Below are 25,893 nucleotides of genomic sequence, written 5' to 3' on the forward strand. Positions count from 1 at the left end.
TTCTCCAGAGTTAAGCAAAGTACCTGGTACACAAAAGGCATTTAAAAATGCTTGCTTGATCTCAAGAAAAAAGACAGGAAGTCTCCTGTAAAACCTTGTTGTCATTTAGACTTCAAATTATAGAAAAATAATAGAGTAATTATAGAAAGCAGACTTCAAATTATAAAGAAAAATAAAGTAATAAACTTCAAATTATAGAGAAGTAATAGAATAATTAGAGAGAAATAATAAAATATATTCTAAAGTAATAAGTATAAACACTACAAAATAATATCTAGTGCTAGTTAATAATTAGAAAAGTAGATCAGTGGAACATGCGAGATAAGGAGACTCTAGAGAGAAGTGAACTTACTAGGACAATGTTTAATAAATCCAAGAACATGAATTCCTTAGGAAGAACTTATTTGACAAAAACTGTTGGGGAAAATAGAAAGCATTCGAGTAGATATTAAGTATGACCAACATTTGATACCATATCACACAATAGGCTCAAAATGCAAATGCGGCTTGAATATTAAAGGTCAGATCATAACAAAATTAGAAAAGCACCAGATCGGATATTTTCATATCTATAATCCAAGAAGAAGTGAATTCAGAAGTGATCATAAAAGATAGGAAAAAATTCATTTTATCTTACCTGAAATTGAAAAGCTTTTATGTAAATAAAATTAAACAATTGGGATAAGAAGGGAAAAGTCAACTGGGGAAAAAATCTTTCAAAAGGATCTGATATACAGGAAGCTAACACAAATATACAAGTCCAAGGACTAAAAGATTAATGCTCAAAGGTAATGAACAAACAGTTTTCGAATGAGAAATTGCAAACTTATGAAAAGACATCTCCAAATTACTACAAATAAGAAAAACGCAAATAATCCTGAAGTTCTGGGAAGTGCCTTTGAGAAACCATTAAGCTTCCACTAAGCTTCCTTTTTTTTTTTTTTTTTAATCTCATTCTATCTATGAATGAAGAATATTCTTGACAAGTCTATTGGAAGGTAATAAATACATTTCTGCAAGCAAGAAGCCCTAGTAGCCAAAATTTCTACCAACCAAGGTACAGGTCAAAATTATACAAGATTAATGAACAGATAAAGCAAGAAACAACCTTGTTCAATGATCCTGTCGCAGGGGTCCTCAAACAATGGCCTGCGGGCCAGATGCAGCAGCTGAGGACGATTATCCCCCTCCCCCAGGGCTATGAAGTTTCTTTATTTAAAGGCCCACAAAACAAAGTTTCTGTTTTTACTTTAGTCCGGCCCTCCAACAGTCTGAGGGACAGTGAATGGCCCCCTAGTAAAAAAGTTTGAGGACCCCTGCTTGGTATTCAAGGAGGCATAACAGGAAAATGTAGGCTCACCACAATTGTTTGCCACCATCCTGAAGCTGATCCAGAACTGGGTGAGGGCAGAGAGGGATTTCTCATAGATGGGGAGGTGCTCCAGATTCTCCTCCTGGTGGATGGTATGATGCTGATTGCATCACTCCTTGGAACACTACAGAGACTTTTAAATAAGAGCTATAATCACTCACATGAATTTGACTCACAAGAAGCATTTGCAAAAATGCATGAAAATAATCACAGGTTACAGAGCATCATCTGTGGTAGAGGATGAGGAGGGGATAACATCCTTCCAATCAAATCAAGGTATCTTGTGACGTACTCGGTCACTTCCATACAAAGTTGTGCCAGAGGATGGTGAAAGACATCGTGCAAGAAAGACTAGGGGATGAGAATGGTCTATTCCCAGATGGGGAAACGTGTCCAGATGCAGAGTAGCACCCAGACAGGAAATGTCCTGGGGGAGCTGGGGCTGCTTCCAAGCCAGGATCTGTGCACAGACCAGCTTCCGATGGGCTACAGCAAAGGCAAACTCTGGGATGCCCCAGGCGGGAAATCCCCAGGAAAGGAAATGGGTACCAAACAGCACGAGGCCCCGCCCTCTCCCATATTAGACCACGCCCCTCAATTCGTGCTTCTCTAGCCTCTGTGTGGCTCCGCCCCTCGCTCCCACTGTTTCTGAGGCCCCGCCCCTTACTTTCACCCCCTCACGAAGGCCCCGCCCCTCTCCCATATTAGACCACACCCCTCAATTCGTGCTTCTCTAGCCTCTGTGCGGCCCCGCCCCTTACTTTCACCCCCTCACGAAGGCCACGCCCCTCTCCCATATTAGACCACACCCCTCAATTCGCGCTTCTCTCCTCTAGTCTGTGTGGCTCCGCCCCTCACTCCCACACTCTCTGAGGCCCTGCCTCTCTCCGAGGCCCCCTCGTTTCCCTCCCAGAGGCCCCGCCCCTTACTTTCACCCCGCTCAGGAAGGCCCCGCCCCCCTCTCTCTTTTCTTCGAGGGCTCACCCACCTGTTCCTTCCCTCGGCCGAGAGGCCCCAGGCTCCAGGCTCACGAGGTTTATACCAGAGCCTCCGAGCCAGACAGCCCTCCCGCCATCGCGGTGCGCTCTGATTGGCCCCCTGACGCGGCTGGCGAGCTCGGATTGGCTGACGTTGGAGCGCGGGCTCCAGAAGCCCCGCCTTCAGCCTGTGAGGTGCGAAGACGACTGAGGATGCGGAGAAGGGGAGTCCCGCCTCGGCTCTGGTCGCGAGGCGGCAAGGGACCCCTCCCCACAGGGGGCAAAGGATCCCCCCCAAGGCTCTCCCTTCCGCGGGCCGCAGTTTCTTCTCCAGGAACACGGGGAGAAGTCTTCGCTGCCTCCCACCAGCCAGTTGTGAGGGAAAAGGCAAAGGGCCGCCCTGAGGCTGACCATGGCCCTCCGGCCTCGGCATGAAGCTGAAGGGAGGGTGTGGGAACTTCCAGTGTGGGGAGCCCCTTCCTCGGGGCTGGTCAGCTCCCCCGCCCACCTGAGGGTCTTCCGCAATAGAAATGAAGGGGCTTGTGAGGAACAACCAGGAAAAACCTACTAACGGACCCCCAAACATCTGAGCATGCGCTTAACTACAACAGCCAAAAAGGACAGCCCTTGGGCGCTACAGAGTGCTTCCTATGCGGGGTCTGTGCGCTTGCACTGGGCACTAAAGGGAGCGCCGAGTGTGGAGCCGCGCGCCCGGGGTCCGTTCCCCTCCCGCCCTTGGCTTCCTTTCCTTGCCGAAGAAGAGTTAAAGGGAGCGACCTCCAAGGCCCCCTCTGCGCTGGAGCTACAATCCTACAGTGATCATTAATTATCTCATCAATCTCTCAAAGCTGCCGGACAGCGGTGGAAACGCTCCCATTCTATTTAAAATGTAAGAGAGGTTTTGAGTCATCTAAGAGCCTAGCTGTCCATTCACGGCTTCGGACTTCCATCTAGCTTTCTGTCTCACTGGCCAGCGCTGTGATCATCTTCTCAGGTCGAACGTCCCAGGCCCTATTTCTGTCTCGCAGAGCGAGCTGCAGCGGAAACGTAGTCCAGTAAGTTTTGTTCATGGAAATTGTTACTGCTGTTTGAGCTTTAGCTCTTTTAATAATTTAATTTAAATTTAACTTAATTTAATTTTTAATTTTAATTATGCCAAATTTTAAGGTAACTCAAATGGATTTGGATTTATATTTAGAGTTATTTTTTATTAAGCAATTATTTTCTTAAAAATATATGTTAAAATTTCCTAGGTATTACCTTTACCACCATCATATTCTGTCTAGCATAATGATTTACTTATCTATATGAATGAATAGAGATTCTGCTGCAGAGTCAGGGAAATCTGGGTTTAAGTCTTGCCTCTAATGTATACCAACTGTGTGACCCTGGGGAGGTCACTTAACCTATGGTTATCTGCATCAGTGAAGGGAGTTTTCTCATGGGGATTGTCCTACAAAATGGGCAGGTCCAAAAAATGTACAAGCCGTGTCCCTTATGTTAGAAGGGAAATTCTTTTATTTCATCTTTGAATCCCTAGAGCCCAAGTCAGTACTTGTAGATAGATGCTTTACAAATATTTATTTGAATTAAATGAGATTTCTATCATGTATTAGGATCAAATTGTGCTTTAGAGGAACATATATCTGATTTTATAATGAAATTTAGCAAGAAAAAAGGATTGTTTTGTACAAAAATTTGGTTTCCAGAGTATTTATTTATCTTAGAATATGTGAATACTCTTAATGAAGTATCCTTGCATCACTTAGTGAATGGATTTCTTTACGATTCAGCTGCTATCCCAATTTCCTATCCTCTCAAGGAGTCCCCCTGTTCCTCTCCTGCTGGTGCCTCCTCTCTGACATTATTTCCAGGTTATAATACATATGGTCATATGGCCATAACTGTTTGCATGTTGTCTCTTCCATCAAAATGTTGGTTTTTTGAGGGTGTGTGTGTGTTTATCACACAGAAATAAGATAGAGAAGTGATACAGGTCCATTCCATGTTCATTTTAATAAAGTGTTTTTCAGAAAAGTTTAATTATATGTTTTGGCTACAGCTTTGACATAGAAAATGAAGCTTTTGTTATATTGAGGCAAATAAGTCACAGGATATTCTGTCTGCCTTTTCTGCATTTGGTGTTGGCAGGTTTGGTACATCTCAGGCTCTTGCATTTTAGCTCTTCTCCAAAACTATAGTTATTTGCAACCATTGCTCAATCCTCAAAAGGGCAGACTCATATGGAAATCATCTTTTGGACATAATTTACATAGTTAATAAAGTTTATTAACACAAGTTCGTAAAGTTTAGAGTTACCAGCAACAGCAAACTAGGATCACAGGATTCAGAATTAGGAGAGACCTTTGAGATCATCTTATTTCACCCTATCCTTTTATAGAGAGCTTGATCTTGAGGCTCAGAAAAGGAAAGTAGTTTATTAAGGTCATCTAAGTAGTAAATAACAGATCCAAGATCCCAATCCAGGAACCTTTACATTATACTCTGCTGCCCTTGCCCATGTTTTTCCACATTCTCTTCGAGTCCTGAATTGTCTTAATGCCCTGGGGGTCAGATCTTTTTACAGAGAGTTTGATCTTGAGGCCCACAAAAGGAAAGTAGTTTATTAAAGTCATCTAAGTGGTAAATAGCAGATCCAAGATCCCAATCCAGTAACCTTTCCATTATACTCTGCTGCCCCTGAGCAAGTTCTTCCACATTCTTATTGAGTCCTGAATTATCTTAATGTCCTGGGGTCAGATAGACAAGAGCTAGAGTGGATAGACACCTTCTCTAGTGGGTAGGCCACATCAAAATGCTTGTCTGATTCTTTTGGTGATGAGAAAAATGTGACTTTTTATCTCCCCAGGACTTGCATCCCATTGCTTAACTCTTAAGCACAGTTGATACGATAACATTCCTTGGGGTCCACTGGATGTGGCAAGCCCTGTCATGTTGTGCAGAGTTTTTTTTTTTCTCAATAATATTTTTTTCCCCAAATATGTGTAAAGATAGTTTTCAACATTTATTGGTCAGAGTCTCACATGGTAAAATGTGTGATCCTGGGGCGGTCATGTAATCTATGGTTATCTGCATTATAACCATATATTTGGGGAGGGGGGGAGTTTTTTCATGGGGAGTACTCTACAAAGGTTTTCTTTTTTTTTGCTTCTGTTTTTTTTTTTTGGAATAATGTGGGGAGTAGCTACCACCACACCACCTAACTCTGAAAAGCAGTCCAACCAGGGGCCACATGGGAACCCAAGTTCTCCCACAAAACTCTGATCTGTTAGGTGCCACTGCTTACCCACGGATGGCAGCAGAGATGAAAAACCATTCTATTGCCATCAGACCTCTCTCCTTCCTCTTTTGAATGGGGATTCTCTGTAGTGAAAGTTATTAACTGCATGCACACACATCCCTCTGCCCTCAAAGTCTCTCCACTTCTAGGAGAAGGGAAATACAAGTGGACAAAATATTATCAGCCATGAAGCCCTTATTTAGTTTTTCTAAGATGTATTTCTGTCAATTCTGGAACATCTTTTCAAGATTAAAAAAATTGAAAAGTAATATTTGAAAAAATATAAATAAAAAGAAACTATTATGACAGAGGGAAGGATGTTCAAGACATGAAGCAAGAAAGAGCTATTTTCTCAGTCATTTAAGAGGAAAATATGGGCTGTGTATCTCTTTTGGAGATATGTGTTTTCATATGGCACATATCTAAAGAACTAAAGGAAGATCCTCTGCACTTTAGATTGTCCTTCTGGGAGATTTACAGAAAGATGTGGAAGAGAAGACATGCATGAATGGTAGTCAACACCAGTGGATGGTATATCCACAGCTATGAGATATGGTTCTAATGAAATGTGAATTAAATGACACTAAAATCAGAAGGAAAACATAGATTGTTGTAAATGAAGTCTCTTTCTTGGCTACAGCCTGGACCAACTTGAGTACAATACAGAATTCTTTCTCAAGACAAAATACAATGTGATTACTAGCATTTAGGTCCACCTTCCAAAACTCAATAGAGTGTTTTCTTGAAGTCCACTGTTCTTGGATTTTAAATGGAAAGAAGTTGCTGCTATTTAGCCTTCCCTTTACTCCCAGAGAGCCAGCCTTTTGAATGAACATACCAAAGAGGGACCCTTATCCATTTATTATTGTGCACTACATGTGAAATTCAGATATTAAAAATGGAATGTCAATTCAGAATACATTTGTTGGACTCATGCTGTCAAACAGCATATGGAAACTATACACTCAAAAATGTAGTCTCTTAATGAGTGCACATGGTTTTTCATAAGAAAAGTTTTCTGAAAGCATTTTCTCCTGACTCCATGGAAGTGGAAAGTGGTAATATAATCTGTAAGTAAAATGATTTTTTCCACTAATGAGCCTCAGTGGGGATAAAAACTTTGTTTTTACAATCTTAAAATAGCTTTAGATCCCAGAAAGCAAACTATGCTTTGAGTCAATTTGAGTTAAACGTTGCTTTCTCATTTGTCATTTTATTTATTTTCATAGAAAGGGTTTAGAGGGTTTGTGAGAGAAATATTTAGTGGAGAAAGCACACTGTAAATTTTAGAACACTATAAGAAATGCGAATAGTGGTAATTAATGTCCCCCACATAAATTATGAGAGGCAAAGTTTTTTCCAGAAAAATGTGATTCTAATTTTATAATTGGGATCATTGGTAAGGAGAAGATTTAATATACATAAATTAATTTATAATAACCTGAGGTTAATCCGTCCTAAGAAACATCGCAAATTTGAGAAAATTCCACATTGAGTTTGGCTTTTGATCTGTGTCTAAGGGAGACTTCTTTTCCTTAGAGGAATAAGAGGATGAGAACAATTTGTTCCAAAGGCCATGAAGATGGTTGAAGCAACTCCTAGGGAGAGCTTAGAGCTTGGTCAGACATAGAAGATGCTAATGTCATTCGCTGCATCCTAGACTATCACCAGCCATTTTGACTTTTGTCCTGTCACTGGACTTCAATGACAATGGAAGAGAGAGTGTGACTGATGACTGGGCAACTTAGCCTGCCTTAAATCCTGTCCATGTCCAAGTCAAACTATCATCCATCATCCAGTATTTTACTGTGACTTGTAATGTCACTGGCCTTCTTTGAAAAGGAAGGATGAACAACAAGTTCTTCAGCTGTTTTTTAGCTTAGCCCATGCTGAGCTCGGGGAAAGTGAGCCTACAAGAAGGTACTCATTTACAAAGGATATTTTCAAAGGAACATGGCCAGATGGAAAGTGACAGTTCATGGACTGTGGGATTGTGTGCTCCCTACAGGCAGGTCCAGACCTTATACTTGTTGGCATCCCCCTAAGTTTTGACACAGGCCCCAGAACTTAGGAGCTCCATGAGGGATTGTTGGTTTATTGGTAAGTATTTTCTTTTAGGGTATTGCTGAGCTTCAGATCTCTAGGTCTCTCTCTCTCTCTCTCTCTCTTTTTTTAACTAAAGGTCAAAGGGAATATAGAATATTTTTCTTCAATCAGCTCAGTCATCTTTTTGTGGACAAACCTCTCCTTTAATTCCATGGATACAATAACCTTTTTCTTCCATTTCCAAAGTTTGACTCCTCAGAGATCTATTATGTCTCTACTAATAAGAACATGATATCACCAGCAATAAAGTAAAAAAACCAGATACATGTAGCTGGGAGTCTTGGTTCTTAAGGAATCATGCTGTCTTCCATGCCAGGGGGATGCTAAAGATGAATTCTTGCTCAGATTAGTCTAGATGGCTTCTAAGGTCCTTTCCACTTCTGGGATTCTGTGACCCAAAGATCCAGGGAACTTTTGCTTTAAACCAGTCTGGCTTCATTATCTCAGTGTTGAAAAGGTACCTAACAGATTTATGGGACTGAGAGGTAGAAGAAGTCTCAGAGATGATCTGTTGCAACTGCCTTAGTTTAAGAATTAGAGAGAGAAAGTGACATTTCTGAGGTTATACTTGTAGTAGCAGAGACAGAATGCAAAGTCAGACAATCTGACAGAAACTCCAGGCAGTACGGAAAGCAACTTGAGTGGGCATCCAGGAGAGTCATAATAATTCCTTGCATTTCTATTAATGCTTTCTATTTCTCATTGTGTTGTTATATTTAGTACCTCATTTGATTGTTTTAACAACATTGTGCTATAGACAAGGCACTTTACAGATAAGTAGACTGAAGCTCAGAGGAATCTTTGATTATGTCCAGGGTCAAATAGCAAGCTGGTAATGGAACAGAGACTTGATGCAAGTTTCTACTCCAGTCCAAAAGGGCTCTTTTTCGCCACAGCATTGGGAAATCCTGAATGAGTGTAAAATAGTAGGCCATTTCTACGGACAGTTCCCAGTTTAATTTGTGACAGATTCTAAGTAGCTGTACTTTTTACTAGAATGCTAATAAACTCTGAGTTATTGAAATGTGAATTGAAGGTAGTCAGATTTCCCTCCCAGGCAGTGTTAAACCTTGGTTGTCTGACACATTTGGGTATAATAAGGGATTAACAAAAGAGAAATCTCTAGGAGATGTCACAGTAGATGATTCCCCATGGCTAAAGGTAGGAAGGAAAGTTGGGTGGAATTTTCAGAGGAATAGATTTTGGTTCAAAACAGGAGATATTCCCTTTAACAACATGATTTTTTATCAAAGAGGAAGGGCCTGTCTTGGGCTTTAGCAAGTTCCCTATCTATTAGATGCCTTTTGGTAGAAGCTTGAGAGGGAATCCCACTGCTGAATGAGTTAGATTTAAGAAATCTTTTCCAATCTGAGATTTCATGACTCCCACCATTTAAGCTAGATTTGGTGGGATGGTGGCAATGATAAATGACCTTAATTTTCAGCATAATCTTGGATTTTAAGGATGTCATGGCAAAGGCATAGATAGGAATGGTAAGTCTGTTGCTTCAGAGACAATACTACCTTAAATTCATAGATGTTGTCCTTAGGAAATGAAACCCAACTATGCTTATATTTCATGAGTAAGATGAAATCTGAAAAAAAAATGTTTTGGACATGAACCCTGCAGACAACATTTAGGGTGGATGGGAAATAGCTGATTTTGCAGCTTTCACATTCAAAGCTGTTAGAGCTAACTGGAACCTTAGAAATGATGTGGTCCAACATCATTTTACAGAGGAAGAAACAGACCCAGCTATATTATGTGGCTTGCCAAAGGCCATACCATAGTAAGTAAGCAAAAGGGTTTGCCTCTATATACCCCCTTAGCTACATATCCAGAGCTTTCCCTTCATCCCCACTATTAGAATGTCAGAGAGATTAGTGAGCACAACTGCCCCATTTTACAGAGGAGTCAAAAGACCAGAGGAGAAAATGGACTCATTTGAGATCCAGTAATAAGTTCATAGTCCTGCAGAGTGAATTCCTGACTTTTGTTCTACTTCCGTTGTTGACAGTTTTTCACTAGGTGGCGGTCCCTAGGATGGAAAAGGGAAGGCAGTCCAGGGCAGCACTTGGTTTTTAGGTTAAGTCAGTAGCTATATTTTAAAGGACATGAAGAGAAGGTACAGACAGTCATGACAGATAAATAGTCAGCTGACAATTATAGCCGACCACATATCTGTTTAATTGTTTATGCCTTTGAGAAGTGTTGAAAAATGCCTAGATTTGGGTTTTGGATCAAGTTGAGAATCAGAGCTTTAGTTTCCATTGTTCTCAGTCAAGCCAATTCAATTCAGTTCATTTCAATTCTGTAATTATCTCTTGCAGTCACTTGGCTAACAGATTAAACCTAGCAACTAAATAATTATTTTCCTTTAGGATTTCTTAGTAAGCTGAACAAACAGGAAACTTCAGGGTGCTGAAGGGAAGGTTTTAGAGTCAGGGGTTCCCTTTACCTAACACCTCTGTAAATGATCAAGTTGAATCCCTTTTCTGGTTTCCTTTGTAGAATTAGGGGTCTGGACAGAGATGATCCTTACTGCTCCTCCCAGCTTTAAAGTCTACTGTCTTATGAAGAACCTTGCCAGATATTACCCACAGTTTGAATCTTACTAGTAATTCTCATAATCTAGGATTAAAAAGGAACAAATTTCATATCCTTTAGTATGTACCTAATTTTTTTTTCTTGGTGACACATCTTATGTCACCACCCTCTGCATTGGCCCAGGCTCCTCTCTTCTAAGAGGCTTCTCTGAGCATTGTCATTCTAAATTGGCTTCTGAATGTTTCTGTCACTGGCCTAACAGAAAATTGTGATGCAATAAATAGCGTATGAAGAGTCTGAGGTGGAAGGGATCATACGATGTAGTGTCACACCTGGAAAGGAACTGAAAGCATCAAATTTGACAACTGGAATTGACTTGAGAACAGGGAATATTGAGTTTTAAGAGATGTCAGATATCTCAATCTAAATCCTTAACTCGAAAGATTTGAATGATTCACAAGTCATTTTAAAATTTCTTCCTTCCCTGTACAATTTTCAAGTTATCCATGAAAGTCCTTCCTTCCACAGATGCCTCATCGTGCCTTAGAACCCTGGCATCCTAAAATCCATGCCTTTGGAGCACAAACTCTGGCAGTTCTGCCCTATAAAGCCGAGCAGACTGGACTTGGGGGTGAGCATGGAGTGCAGAGAGGTACATCATCATAGTGATGGCCACTTCATGGTCACATTATCTCATGAAGGTATTCTACAAAAGCTTGAAGCATCCCCATCAATCAATCAATGAATCCTTGAGATCCTAAGGATGTGATTAAAAAGAATAAAGCAGCAGTGATAAAATTATATTCTGTACTCAGTGGCAATCCATCAGCCCATTTGCCTAAAGGTGTTCCTGATAATGGGGGATATCCAGCCCCAGAAGGGTGGGCTGCTTCACCATGGAAGGACTTGAACAATCTTAGCTGTCCCTCATATGTTCTTAGACTTAGGATGGAAGTGCCCACAGTCTCTGGTCCTAAAATTAAGTGATTCTATGTGCAAAGACAATTGAACTTGAGTGGGACAGGATTTGATTTTAATAATTTAATTTAATAACCAAAAGTAAGGCCCTTTGATATTGGAATCTTTTTAAAGGGAAATGAAGGCTACATTGGAAGGAACTCTGGACTAGGATCTGTAGATTTGGGTTTAAGGTCTGGCTTATTCACTAACTCTCTGTGTGATGTGGGTAAGATACTTTCCACCTTGTGCACCTCAGTTTCCTTATCTGTAAATGAAGAGGAAGGGAATAAGCATTTATAATATAGTGTCTACTATGTGCCTGTTACTGTGCATGTAAATAAATAAATGTTTGATTAGGTAACCTTCTGGCTCTGATGTTTTAGGACATTTCATTTTAAAAGGTTGACTCTTTAACCAGTGTTCTTTACACAGAACATCAGTCAGCAATATTAATATACCAAACTTTCCAACAAGGTGCTGAGGATATAATTAAATAGGGCCACACCCTCATAAGAAGCTTTCTTGTTTTTTTCATCAGACCTGCTCAGAACCACCCAATGAATTCTTACATATTTCTCTGGTGATTGAGCTTAGCATTTAGAAGTTTCCCAGTTCCAAATGTCTTCTAGAAGACATTTCGCCTTTGAGAGACAGTGTGGTGGAAGGAGAATGTTGGATTTGGCTAGGAGAGGTTTGGTTTTGAATCCAGCCTCAAAGACTAATTTGCTTAGAGGTTAAAGGGCAAGACCTTTACTCCATTCAGTTTCAGTTTTCTCCTCTGTGATATGAGGGTCACCTAGAGCAGAGCTGTCAAACACCAGACCAGAGAATGTGAACCTGATAAAAATGTAATTAAGAAATACTTAGCAAAATAAATATAATACAACCGAGCTAATGATAACCTGTGGCTTCCAAATCAATCTGCAGCCCTCGGGGATCCTTACAGGGGGACCACTGATCTAGAGCATCTCTCAGGTACCTTTGAACTCTCTTACTCTTAAGAGGCTAAGAAGAAGCTTCTTCTCTCTAAACCGGTTTCATTCTTCATACAAATCCTTACACTTCCTTAAAGCAATAGAGAAATGGGAATTTATTTAATTTTGTCAAATAATTTAAGATTGAAAAGACTTACTGAGGAAAAACTGCATTTCCCCAAACTCAGTAGACTCCTTTTTTTTTTGAGGGGATAAAAGCAAGTTGCAAGGGCTTGGAGCAGTGATTTAATCGTTTTAGGAAACCTAAAAAAAGGCGTATCTGTATATTGAATTTGGGAGAAGAGACATCTGTATAATTAATATTTACAGTCACTAAGGTTTCTAAGGTACCCACAAATAGAAGTATATATATTTTATATTTATATATATATAGTACTTAATTAAGATGCTCTTTTGTGTCAAGAGAAACATCTATTGCCCCTTTTCCCCTCCACAACTCTTAATCCATTGTATTTTAAAGTTCTTCAGAGTCCAAATAACAGACAAATGTTGTCACTGTGTCGAAAGCAGGAGAGGCTGGGTGTGGGAATGAAATTTCAAGAAAAATAGAAGAGGGCGGATAAAACCCATGCATTTGGAGCTTAATTTTTGGTAGATCGTGAAACAAGTTATACAGCAATATTCCTTGTTCTTTTCTTGTTTGGTTTCTACTATACCCAAGTCTCTAGGAAACTAAGGGGAGAAACATCATAATTTAATTCCTTCCCCCTGAAAATTCCAAATACAGAGTTCAGGTGCTTTTCAGATTCCAAATGCTGTTTCTTCAGGCTGCACTTCTTCCCCTCCCACAGGGTATTGGCATTGGTTGATCAAGGTTAAAAACTTTCTCCTTGGCTCAGAAGAAAGGTACTGCATGGCTTCCTAGGAAATAAAAAAGGTTTTGGGGAAAGAAGGATTTTTCCAACCAGACATTTTCATATTGATGAAAAGGGATACTGCTGGTGCAGGCATGTATCATGGTCTTCATCTGGGCTTCCCCATGACTCCTCACATTTTCTTCCAGGTAAAAATATCCACCCTTGTGGGCTTATAATGAATTTGAAATGTTACCAAGATTCTTCAATATGGTACTGAGCTTTCTGGAAGAGCTTTTCACAGTCAGCAAATGTTTCTACTGTGAAGGGAAATATAATATTTGACACAAATGTAAAACTGAACAAAAAATCTTTCCCCAACCGACTGGACCAAAAATACCTCCAACCATCCCCCAATTGCATAGCTCTAGGAGAGTTATTTGTATGGTCTTAGAAATCTGGAAACTTTGGACCGTAGTAGTTTGATAAATGATCTTGGGAACATTTCCTTGGACTCCTGTGCTGTATACTTGAAATAGTTTTGAGGATGTGCCAACACATCAAAAAGGGCTTTAATCAACTTCTTGTCCTGTGGAAGAAGAGAGAAAATGGCATGAGGAATATGCTCATTATAGAATATTCTGAGGATGACTTTTTAAAAGCTTCTTCATCTCCAGCTCATTGTCTTTGTCCCAATATAAGCTTTAACCAATGATAACAGTGACAATGTTATCACGGGACTGGTATCTCCTCCCTGGACCTCTCCCACAAGTGACTTGGGAGACTAAATGTGTTCCCATTCTACCTCATGTATGATAGTGGATAGAGATGGTTAGTTGCTGGAGAAGAAAAATGAAATAAACTGAATCAGAGACAAAGCTGGACACTCATAGAAAAAATGATGATGGAGATTTTACCTGTGTCTTGCACTTGGGAGATAGTACCAAAAAAGGGAGGACACTAGAGATATATCATTGCCTTTTCTGAGAAATTAATGAACAGCTGGGAAAATCCAAGAAAGATACAGAAATAGCTAAAAAGAAAGAGAGAAAAAAGACAATGCAGGAAGCATTCTCATTTGCATAGATAATAGCCATTAGAGCTATTCAGATCAATGAGAAAAAGAGTATATATAAAGAAGGTAAGAGGATTTGGGTTAGAGCTCTGGGGGACACCTACACTCAGGGAGCAAAAGAGAGCTGGTGACTGAGCTCTAGCAAAGGAGACTGAGGAATGGTCAGATTGGTAGGAAGATAACCCAGAAAGCTGAGAGTATGGAGGAGAAGGAGGAGGTGGCCAACAGTAACAGAGACTGTGGTGGTCCAAGAAGACGATGACTGAGAAAGACTATTGGATTTAGTTGTTAAGGGATCATTAATAATTTTGAAGAGAGTGATTTTACTTAGCTATAAAAGTCAGAAATCAGATTGCAAGGGACTGAGGAGTGTGTGGGTATTGTGGGACTATTGTGGGACTAACTGACAGATATCCACTTTGGAGTAGTTTGACAGCAAAAGGAGAGAAACACGGTGATAGTGTACAGGGGTCAAGGTCAAATGATGTGTTTTGAAGGGATGGAATAGATGTAACTATGAAAACATAGTTATACATTCTCCATTTTGTAAGAAAAAAAAGCAACAAAACTAAAGTGAAAAAAATTTGTTTCAGTGTGTACTCTGAGTTCATGAATTTTCTCTTTGGAAGTGGATTGCATGTTTTGTCATGAGTCTTTTGGAATTGTCTTGAACCATCGTGTTGATCAAAGTATCTTAAGTCTTTCATAGTTGATTATGATTATAATATTGCCTTTATTGTGCACAGTGTTCTCCTAGTTCTGCTGTGAAAATTTAAATAGAGTTGAACAGAGTCATATGCACTCCATGCTAGTGTTAGCAGAAAGCCACTGGAGTTTATAGGGAGATGACATGGCCATAACACTTTGCTGTGCTCATAGGCAATACATCCTCTCCTATTCTTGTGCCTTTTAACAGGTAAGACCTATTAAAGGCCTTAGCTCAAAAAGACCAAGATCTCCCACTGTATCTTGGGCCATCTCCAGTCATCCTGATCTGTATCTGGCCACTGGATCCAGATGGAGGGAATTGGCCACAAGATTCCTCTGGAGGGAAAAATGAGGCAGGTGACTTTGCCCAGCCCTACTTTACTTAAATCCAATTCACTTGCATCTTGTGACATCACCTCTTTGACAAAATGGTCTTCTTTGAGAAGGAGGAACAAACAAAAATCTCACGCCTGAAATGCTTCTACTTCTTAGACTCTCCAATTTCCTTAAAGGTTTGATCCAAGTGACATTCTCATGAGGCCCTTCCTGATCTCCTTTTCATTAGGTTTATTTTGTATATATATGTACATGTGTTCTCTCTACTGATACCACATAGATTATTTAGTAGCAGGAAGTGAGCATCCACTAAGAGGAGCATGAATTGGAGAGGAGAGTGCCTTGAAGCAGGGAGATTAAGAAAGAAGTTGTTTCACAGTCTATGAAAGGTGATGAGAGCCTGAAAGGGTATGGATGCCGTGTGAGTGGAGAGAAGGAAATGGATGTAGGGAGGTAGAATGAACAAAACCTGGCAAATATGGGACATGAGGAGAGGGAAAGTGAGAGCTGAGGATGACCACGAAGTTGTGAACATCCAGAGTGGCTGGAAGAATGATGAGGACCTGGATTGAAATAGAAATGTTTAGAAATAAAGATTTTCTTGGGAAAATATAAAAAGCTCTCTTTTAGCCATGCTGAGTTTGAGATGTCTGTGGGACTGCGACTCAAGAGAGAAGTCAGGGCACTGTTATAAATTACTAAGGCTATGGCATGTACATTTAGAACTATGATTTAGACGCATTTTCATTCCTATTCCTAATTTAATGTAGAGTATTTAGAAAGCGAAGTGAGGTGGTATGTGGATAGAGAGCAGGGACCCAGGAAAGAGTCATTTCTCCTTCTATTGCTTGTTGATGGTTTGTGAGATAATACTGTTCATAATTTTCAATTCAACAGTCATTTGTTACTACCTACCATATAGAAGACATTGCTATGTTATGGGAACAGAATGACAAATATTAGACAGCCTCTGCTCTCAAAGAGCTTATTTATTAAGGGAATATAACATGCTTGGATAAGCACCATATAAGGAAGGGAGAATAAACAAGTCAGTGGAGGAAATCAAATAAATTTTTCTCAGGCAATTTGAGGAAGGAAAGATCACTTTCAGCTGGAGAGGTCATGAAGGAAGTAGTATATAAACTGAGTTTCAAAGGAAGACAATGATTCTAGAAAATATGCATGAAAAGGGCATGTATGCCAGCCATGGGAGGCAGCTTGTAACAGTGTCCACTGACAAGAGATAGAAAAGTTAGCTAGGATGGCACCTGAAGAATAGAAAGCACAAATCCAGTTGGACTGGAATGTAGCATTCTGGAAGAGTAATGTGAAATAAGGGGGAGGAGGTGGGATCCAGGTTATGGAAAGGCTTAAATGCAAGGTTGAGTCCATGTTTTCTTTAGGGGACAATAAGAGGTCTGTGCTAAACTTGAGATGCCTGTGGGACTGAAGGTTTTTGTATAAGACTGATATGGCCCATCCTGTGTCTTAGGAATTTAATTCATCAAATACTACTTAAGCAGCTACTCTTTACTAGGTGCTGGGTATGTAGAGCCATGGTCTTTGCCTGCAAGGAATATACATTATACTAGGAAGGATTTTTTGACAGATTGTGAAAACTGGATTGAAAAGAGAGAGATCAGGGCAAGGAGACTAATTAGGAGACTCTTGCAATAATCCAGGCTGGAGGGGAGGAAAATCTAAACTAACTATTATGACAATGTAACAGGAGAAAAGGGGACAGATGCAAGAGATGCTATACTTTTAGGCTATAAGATTTCACAGTTGCTTGGCTGGGAGAGAATAATCAAAGATGACTCCAAGGTTACAAATCTGGATGACTGGGAGGATGATGCTAGCTTCAAGAGAAATAGGGAAGGTTGGGAGAAGGGCGGGATATTGATGAGTTACATTTTGGACATGTTAAATCTGATATGTTGGCAAGGACATCTGGGTGCAAATGCCAAAGCAGACAGTTGAAGCTGCAGAACTGGAGTCTGGGAGAAATAACAGCATGATTTAGAGATTTGGGAATCATTTATGTAGAGATGTAATTGAATCTATTAGAAAAGATGAAATCAAAGAGAGAGACAGAGACAGAGACAGACAGACACACACACACAGACAGAGAGACAGACAGAGAGAGAGAAAGAGAGAGAGAGAGAGAAAGAGAGAGAGAGAAGAAAACAGAGGACAGAGCCTAGGAAGAAAATCCAACTCTCAGTGAAGTCAACCAATATATCTGGATATGTTTTGGTGCATATTCCCTGAGTCTCTGGGTTGCTTGTGTTTGCATATGCTTGCACATCAAGACAAGGCGGTGACTAGGGATCCCAGGAAAAATGGTCCTTGTTCTCTTTGGGGCCACAATGAAATCAACTCCACTAACATCTTCTTTCCCTCTTCTGAGAATCTTTGAGCTGTCCTTCCATTTCACCTGCAACTTCTTGGTCTTCTGGCTTCATTCATAGTCAATAATGTGATATTCTCCAGTGTATACAAATTCACTTGCCATTGGACAAAGACTTCGCATTTAAAACACTAACAGTTAAACAAATGTTTGTAGACAGTCTAAAAACAGTGTGATTCTCAGTCTGAGGGCCATTTAAAAATTGCTAATGGATCATCATAATCAGAATAATTCATTACTTAGTGAATGGCCTGTTGGTAATGTCACTCTATATTTAGCTAGGTTGGTGCTTAGACAGCAGATAGTATATATTACTAGGGATTTATCCAATGCCTTTACAGTTTGCAGAATCAGTACTTGCATTCCACTAGCACAGTCTTTGAGAAACTGGGTCACTTTTATGCCATGATGAATCATCAGAGGAAGACTTTCATGGAGAGCGGTTTGTCTTATCACAATAGAGGTACTTAAGGAGCATGGGAAATGAGATTTTTCTAAGTTAAAAATATATGCATTAATAAGAAATCATATCAAAAAGTCTCCTTCATTTTGCTTTCTATAATGTAGTACCTTAAATGGTTGCATTTCTTGCCTTCCCCAAGCTTCCTTTGTTTATCTTCATCTAGTTCAACTCCTTCATTATATAAATGAAGACATTAAGGGCCAGTGAAGGAAACTGGTTTGCCTGGTAAGTGATAATACTGGGACTAGAACTCCGACTTCTCCTCTAAATCCAGTATTCTTTCAATTATACTTAGTTTTCCATAGAGCTGCTGATTTTCTAGGGCTGAAGTATCACAGGATAGCAGAGCTGGAAGAGACTTTCAAAATTGTATATTCCAATCTCCAATCACATTATACTATCCATAGCAAAGAACATCTAAACCTCACTTAAACACCTCCATTGATGAGGAATTTATCACTGTTTTCAGCTCATAATAGCTCCATACACAACTTTTGAAACTCTCTGAATTAATGGTATAGGTTCAATCCAGGTACTTTGATTTCTTCTTTCCCCAAATTTAGCCTTTGGGTTAATTGCATCTCATGATGCTTTTGGTCACTAAAACTCATCATCATTGCCAGTACAATTTTATTTGTTTGTTTTTAAAAACCTGGTTCAGAAGAAGAAAGTTCTAGGTTCAAACTCCATGACTAAAAGCATTTCTTGCACATAAATCACTAATTTGGATTACCTGACTAAGCAAAGATCTTTCCATTTCCAATATTGTAATATTAGTAGATTTCCTTCAAAAGGATATAAACATGATTGTGAATTACTATGGAATTCTAGTGCTTCTAATGGTGAAGCAAAATTCTGTTAAATGCTATTGTATCAGATATTGTAGTATTTTAAAAAGAGTCCAAAATCTGAAGGCAGGTGACCTGGATTAAAACATATTCCTTCTCTGGGCTTATGCCTCAATATTTCTCATTTGGAAAATGGGGGAATTGGACTAAGTTATCTATCTATTTCTCTAGACCTGAGATTGAAATGGAGAATCAGATTGTGAGAAAATGGCAAAAACAACAGGAGAGAGGAGGGCATGAGAGTGTGGATGGCAAATTGTTAGAAATTTAAAAAATAAAATAAAATGATTGTTAGAGAACACAGCATAATCAAGAACAGATATATGGACACCTATGCTTACAAAGGAGTTAGAAAATATACAAGATACAAGAAGAAAAAAAACTTGGGGGGGGTAAAACCTCCCTAGCAGAGGCAAATTGTCTGACTAATAAGAGAAAACATTGACATGAGATAGAAAGAACTTTCAAGTCAAATACAAGGTGTCCCCAAAGTCTAAGTGTAATCTTAAGCTTTAATAGCCATTAAATTAATTTAATCATACACAATTAACATATTAATAACTATTAAGTTAATATATTAATAGTTATTAAAACTTATGACTGCACTAAGACTTTTGGGACACTCCATACAAATGTAAATCTCTTCGACTTATATAAACTCTTCTTTCACTGAAGGGCTTAGAACCTAAATGGCCTTCCCAAGTTATGGTAACTATTCAATTCACTATAATTCCAAATTCCCCTTCATAATATATAATAAATATAATATATCATATAATAAATTTCTACTGTATGTAAGATCTTGTACTGGGAGTTTATCTAAACAACTATAGATAAGGCACTTAGGTAGCATAATGGTTAATCACATCAATAAGCATTTACTTGATGTAGATAAAGTACTAAGCCTGCAGTCTGGAAGACAGATTCAGATCCTGCCTCTGACACTTAATAGCTTTAAGTGTAACTCTGGCCAAATCAATGATCCTCTCTGTCTCTGACCATCTATAAAACAGGGAGAAGGGTATCCTCAAAAGGATATTGCTATCATTGAAAGATACTGAAATAATAATTGTAGAAAGCTTTGCAAACTTTAAAATGATATATATATATGTATCCTAGCTATAATAATAGTATATAATGTATATGTATAATATAATAATAGTAATCTTAATAAAATAAGACCAGGTTCCCAACCTAAGGGAGCTAAGATATGTATAGATAGCTAAAACACAAAATAATAATCTCATGAGGGAGATGCAAAGTACTGGGTAAGGTCTGAGGTCTTAAAAGTTTGTCATCAAGTATATCTATGATGCAGGGTAGTTTCATGACAGATACCTTTGAGCTGATCTTGGATGGGAATGAGATAGTCAAAGAGGTGGGAGAGTAACATCTCAAGCATGGGAATCAGTCTGAGCAAAGGCATGGTAGATTATTTGAGGTACAAAGATTTGTCCAATTTGATTGGAGCACAGAGAGGAGTACAACCAGGCAAGACTCCCAGGGAAGGATGGCTCCACACTGTGGAGAGTCTTGAATGTCAAAGACAAGTTAGAGTTTTCCTTGGTAGGCAATAGGGAGCCACTAAGGAATTTGGGCTGGAGAAGTGATAGGACCAGATAGATATATAAGGAAAGTTATTCTGGGAGCTTAACGATATTGGTTGGAATGGGGGTGAGGTTAGAGGCAGGAGGAGAGGTAAGGAGCCCGTTTATCCTAGTCCAGGGAGGTAGTAAGTGCCTCGATGAGGGTGGTATATGGGAACATAGCATAGGAGTAATAAAGTAATAGTAATAAAGTAATATTATTAAAGTAAAGTAAGAGTAATAAAGGAGGGAAAATTGCCAGGAGCTTCTGTAGTTTAAAAGACTATGGTTAAAACTGCCCTAGGACTTTTGGGACACCCACTACAAAAGACCCAGGACAATAGGGGATTTTGAGGCATCTCATCTAACCTCCACTTCCATTCTCCTGTTTTCTATGCTCACACCCCTTTGTATTGTGGAATGGGAGTTCCACACATTGTCAGGAGAGACCAGAGACTTGAAACATGCCTCTGATAGTCACCACATATGGCCCAATGGCAAAGCAAGTCATTTCTCTGGGTCTCCAATCTTTCTCTGTAAAATGGGGATGCTGTCTGTATTTGACACTTTGGGAGGTTATGGCGGTGATCAAATAAAATGCGTGGAAGGGGCTTTTGCAAACCTTCAAGCACTGTCTTATGTCCATTCTTTTCTGTTACGCTGCCAGTCGCCCTGAGTATTTTCAAATTAATGTGACAATATACATATAAATTCTATGGACAGATGCCTCCTGAAGAATAAATATCCATATAAAGGTGTCGCTTTAGGGATTCATCAGTCCTTCAAAATCGGAACTTCTGAGACAGCTTCTTATCCTCAATCTTTGAGCCTCCATTCTCACACTACTTACATTCTATGGTCTGTTATTATGTTTATGCCCCACAGAAATTTAAGCAAAACACTCACTTTTAAAATTTCTTGATGATTTTCTGACGCATACAACCTGCCATCTCGAACTATATCTTCTATTAACTGTTGATAATCCTCTGTGAAATGAAAGCAGAGAAGAAGAAAAGTGATTTGAGACCATCAGCTTTAAGGTGTTTCTTTCCTTTTGTCCCCTCTCAGTCAAGAAGTTATTAAATTAGCAGATGGCCACTATCTGGACGTTCTCAGCACAGACATGCACTTTGAGCTCACAGCCCTTCCAATGGTCAGATCTTTCTTTTTTCATTGTCCTTGGCACTTAGAAGAGTACTTTGCCTGTAGGAGATTCCCAGGAAATGTTCATTGAACTGGATTGGACATAGACATGGGAAATGATTCCAGCCTTACCGTCATAGGTCACATAGGGTACTTGGAATCCTTTGCCGCTGTTCCCTTCATTTGATTTAAACTGGATCCACAGCTTTCGAGACCGGGATGTGAAGGCTATGGGCCTCTCGTAGGTCTGACATGTTTCATAAGTAGTGATGGATGTAGGGGAAGCTGCAAAGGGAAGCAGACACACCATATTGGAGGCCATCCTCTATCCCCCTGGAATCTGCCTGACACTGCCATGAGATTCATTTGCAATTAAGGTAAAGATCATAGTGCTTCCCAGTGTGAGGGTGCCATAGACACCCTGAGAAGGAGGGTCTTTCCTTTTTGCCACTATTTACTACTTAACTACATGAGTTCAAAACTGGAGGCTGTCTCTGGGGCTTTTCTCTTCCCCTTCCCTGTTTCCAATTCACACCTAAGTCCTATTGCTTTTTACCTCTGCATCATCTCTTGCATCCATCTTCTCAGCGCTCACCCTGCCCTATCCTGGAGTTCAGGAGTACACTGGCATTCAACGAGATGAGCATAACTGGTTCCTAATTGGATTTCCTGACCATACACTCTCCTTCCTCAAGCTAGTTTCATCTCTGCAACCAATGCACAGAGCTGGCCATTTTATTCTCCCTCTAAAGAAGTCTTGAAGGGAGTAGTGAATAAAATAAAAACTTCAGCCTGGCATTGTAAAGCCCTCCATTTTCGAGTTCTACCCTCTTTTTCCAACCTTTCCAGGTTTTACATACCTTGCCCTTAGATGAGAACGCTTGATGTTTCACATTTTGCCCAGGATGGGCCCCATGCTTAGAATATACTCTCTGCTTAATCCTAACTATTGCAAACCTGTGCAATAGCACAGGTACCATCTCCCCTGTGAGCCTTTCACAGGCCTACACCTGCCCTCACTCCGAGGTGAAAGTGATCTCTCCCTCCCCTAGCTTTCCTAGAGGACTTTGTCTGTCTCATTGCGTGTCAACTTGTGACACACCTATTTGGGTACCTGCCAAGTCATAACTCCTCCTCCCCTTCTAGTAGAAGGTGAGTCTTTAAGGTTAGGATCAGTGTCTTATGTAAAATCCAGCTAACCAGAAGGTCTTGTTTAACAAATGTCTCTTTAATTATTCTCATTCATTTCAATAACAATGTTGGGAGGGTGATAGTGCAGAGCAGCAACTATTATTTCCATTTCATGGCTAAGACAATGGAGAAGAAGATGGAAGTCATTGCCCAGAATCACTCTGGTCATGACTGGTAGAGTCTACCCTGTTGACGAAGTCCAGGGCTCCTGCTAAGGTGCCACATTGTTCCTCAGAGGCAATAACACAGATGAAATTGCCTTCAAAACTACAGGGTGTCTGGATAAAAGCAAGGCATTGGGGTGATAAGGTTCCTCACACAACTGACTAGAATTCTAGGAGGAACCTAGTTTAGGAAAGGCTTTTAGAAAAAAATGTGTGACCATGTGATGGGAATGTCTCCTTCTGTCATCTGTAAAATGAGAAGCGTACACTGGGTGACATATATATTACAGAATGATGAGATACTGGGACTCTAATTGATCCCAAGAGATTAATAGCATGATTCTGGGCTTTTGTGAAAATGTGAGTTTAATGGCAAGAGCCCTTAATGGGAGTCAAGAGACTTAGGCTGATTTCAGCTCTGACACTTATTAATTATGTCACTGTGGAGAAGTCATTTTCCTTCCCTAAGCTTCAGTTTCCTTATTTGAAAAATGTGAATAAGAATCCTTGTAATATTTATCTGACATGGGATATTTTGAGGAAAGTCCTTTTTTCAAATAGTAAAAAATGAGATGTTAATAGTAATGCTAAATAATGACAATACTCAGATAGTTCAGTGGGCTTCCCTTCACTAGAACAAATTAAACTGGGCCATTGACTTACTATTTATTTGTTCTTCAAGCTTAGAGCTAAATGTGGAGAGAGAGTATTCACTATTCAATGATGAATTCTCTGGCAATGGTATTTTATGAAACAGAAGTAGTAATAGTAATATAATGGAAGTAGTAATAATAATAACAATGATTTGGAATTTAGTTTATTATATGTCCTTTGATTTAAAGGTCCCCATAGTTCATCATCAGTTACTTACCGCTTTTTCTCATCACTAAAACATCACCACATTCATCTTCAATAGGCAGGAATATCTCTGGCACCACAATAAGAATTCTTCTCTTAGGTGGAGGGTTGATGTTCCATATACATTCCACATTGGCTGGGTAGTCACCAGGGTAATTGGGAGACTCGATGTAGCCAGTGTAATCTCCCAGTTCTCCTCCACAGTGCTGGTCTGTGGAGAAACCAGAGCTTTTTTGAAGACAGGGTCCATGTCTTATTCATTTTTATACTAGTTCTAATCCTTATGCACTCTTAATGTTTGAGGAATGATAGAAACTAAAATTGGGCATTGGGCTTCCACCTGGCCACATGTGAACTACAAAATGCTTATGTTTCATTGGCTCTTAAGAATGAGAATTGATGGGTTTCTGAACAGCATTTTTATATCCTTCCCCCATCTGTTAGAGAAGATGGTGAGAACATAATTGCTCAGATAAGTACCTGAATGGCTGTTATGCAGAAGAGCCATTCACCTGGTTCTGTGTGACCCTGAAGGACAGAACTAGATTCAGGAGGGACAAATTACAAAAACACAAATTCAAGCTTTTTGGAAGGAGATGCTTCTAAAATAACTGGAGCTATTCCAAAGCTAATAGGTTTCCTGTCACAGGAGCTTATCAAGTGAAGACTTTAAATCCTTTGATCTTATTAAAGTCAAAAGTTTCAATATATGTCCAATCTAGTTAGTTGGACAGTGATGAACATCCAGTGGGTTAAAACCCAAACTGTGATGCTGACTGAATTCGAGACTTCACAATAAATTGCTGATAAATCTTCATTTAAAATCATTCATTAAAACCAATCTTCAGTTCTTTCTATAACCCTCAGGGTTATAGGACATCTGACCTATGTCAGGCCTGACATCTGACAGAAAAGGATTTGTTCAGGCAATAACTATTAGGCCTTAACCTGGAATGCTACTTCATGGGTTCCTCAAAACTTGGAGTGTATTTTCCATTTAGAAATGGCTGTGATGGAGGTAGCATTCCTGTCTGAGACTTCCAGATCTACCCCATGTCCTTCTGAGTGGCTGTGGGACCTGTGAACACTGTAAGGAAGCCAGCTTTTCTCTTCACTAAAGTGCGTGAAATGCTGCTAATAATACAGGGGAAGAAGGGGCTGTAAAGTGAGTCCTCTGAAGATAAATAGGAAGCTAAGCAGGGCTCCAAATAAGACTCAGTTTCTTTTTCATTCCCAACTACCTTCCATATCAGCATGATCACTTCCAGGGCTATGTAAAAGCCAGCCACCGCCTTAGGGACAAAACAGACATCAGCACTCATATAGGCTATTCCTTTCCACCTTCCTCTCATACCCTGACCTATCTATCCACAGTGCTGGAGAGGAGGAAACAGACTCGCAGCAGAGGACTGACTTGCCCAAAGTCACAGTCATTAAATAGCAGATTCAGGTTTTCAATCAAGGCTCTCTAATTACACACTCATCCTGTCAACTGCACCATGTTGCCTTTAAAGAAATTTATCCTGGAACCACTGCAGGGACAATAGCTAGCTTTTATCTAGCATTTGTACAGAGCTTTATTGTTTGCAAAGCTTTTTACAAGTATGATCTCATTTGGTCCTTACAACCAACCTAGGAAGGAGGTGCTGTTATCTCCATTTTACAAATGAGGAAACTAAGGCACATAGATATTAAATGACTTATCTAGAGTCACACAGTAAGTATCTGATTCTGGATTTGAACCTAGAGCTTCCCAATCCCAAATCCAATGTTCTTTCTACTGGAACATCTAGATACTTGTAATAGCTACCAGACCTCTAAGTAATGTCTGTGCCTGTAGTCCTAAGCCTCATTTTTCCTTCTAAAGATGGAGACATTAATGCCCTGTCCTGCTTCTCTCGCAGTAATGGAAACAGTCAAATAAAAGAATGTATATAAAGGTGTGTTAACTATTAAAGCCATGTAGATGTGAATAATTATCTTAATCGTTACTTAGCAGTGCAAAATCACAATTATCTTTATTATTTTTCACAATAATGGAATCCCAGCCTCCTCAAGG

At 39.7% G+C, this 25,893-nt stretch overlaps 1 protein-coding gene across 5 annotated transcripts in view; it reads right to left on the minus strand.

Annotated features, from left to right (window-relative positions):
* Positions 1-4,346: 4,346 nt before the first annotated feature.
* The window catches only part of SCUBE1 (signal peptide, CUB domain and EGF like domain containing 1), a 216,090-nt gene continuing 194,543 nt past the window's right edge, over positions 4,347-25,893 (minus strand). For all 5 annotated transcript variants that reach the window (XM_031938459.1, XM_031938457.1, XM_031938456.1 and 2 more), the window contains 4 exons: positions 23,848-24,045; positions 21,754-21,906; positions 21,385-21,464; positions 4,347-13,641 (listed from right to left, as the gene is read on the minus strand). In XM_031938459.1, coding sequence (XP_031794319.1) covers positions 13,489-13,641; positions 21,385-21,464; positions 21,754-21,906; positions 23,848-24,045 — 584 coding nt within the window. In that variant the 3' untranslated portion in view covers positions 4,347-13,488. The remainder of the gene's footprint in view (positions 13,642-21,384; positions 21,465-21,753; positions 21,907-23,847; positions 24,046-25,893) is intronic.

This window comes from Sarcophilus harrisii, chromosome 5, assembly GCF_902635505.1.
Source record: "Sarcophilus harrisii chromosome 5, mSarHar1.11, whole genome shotgun sequence".
NCBI classification, from domain to species: Eukaryota; Metazoa; Chordata; class Mammalia; order Dasyuromorphia; family Dasyuridae; genus Sarcophilus; species Sarcophilus harrisii.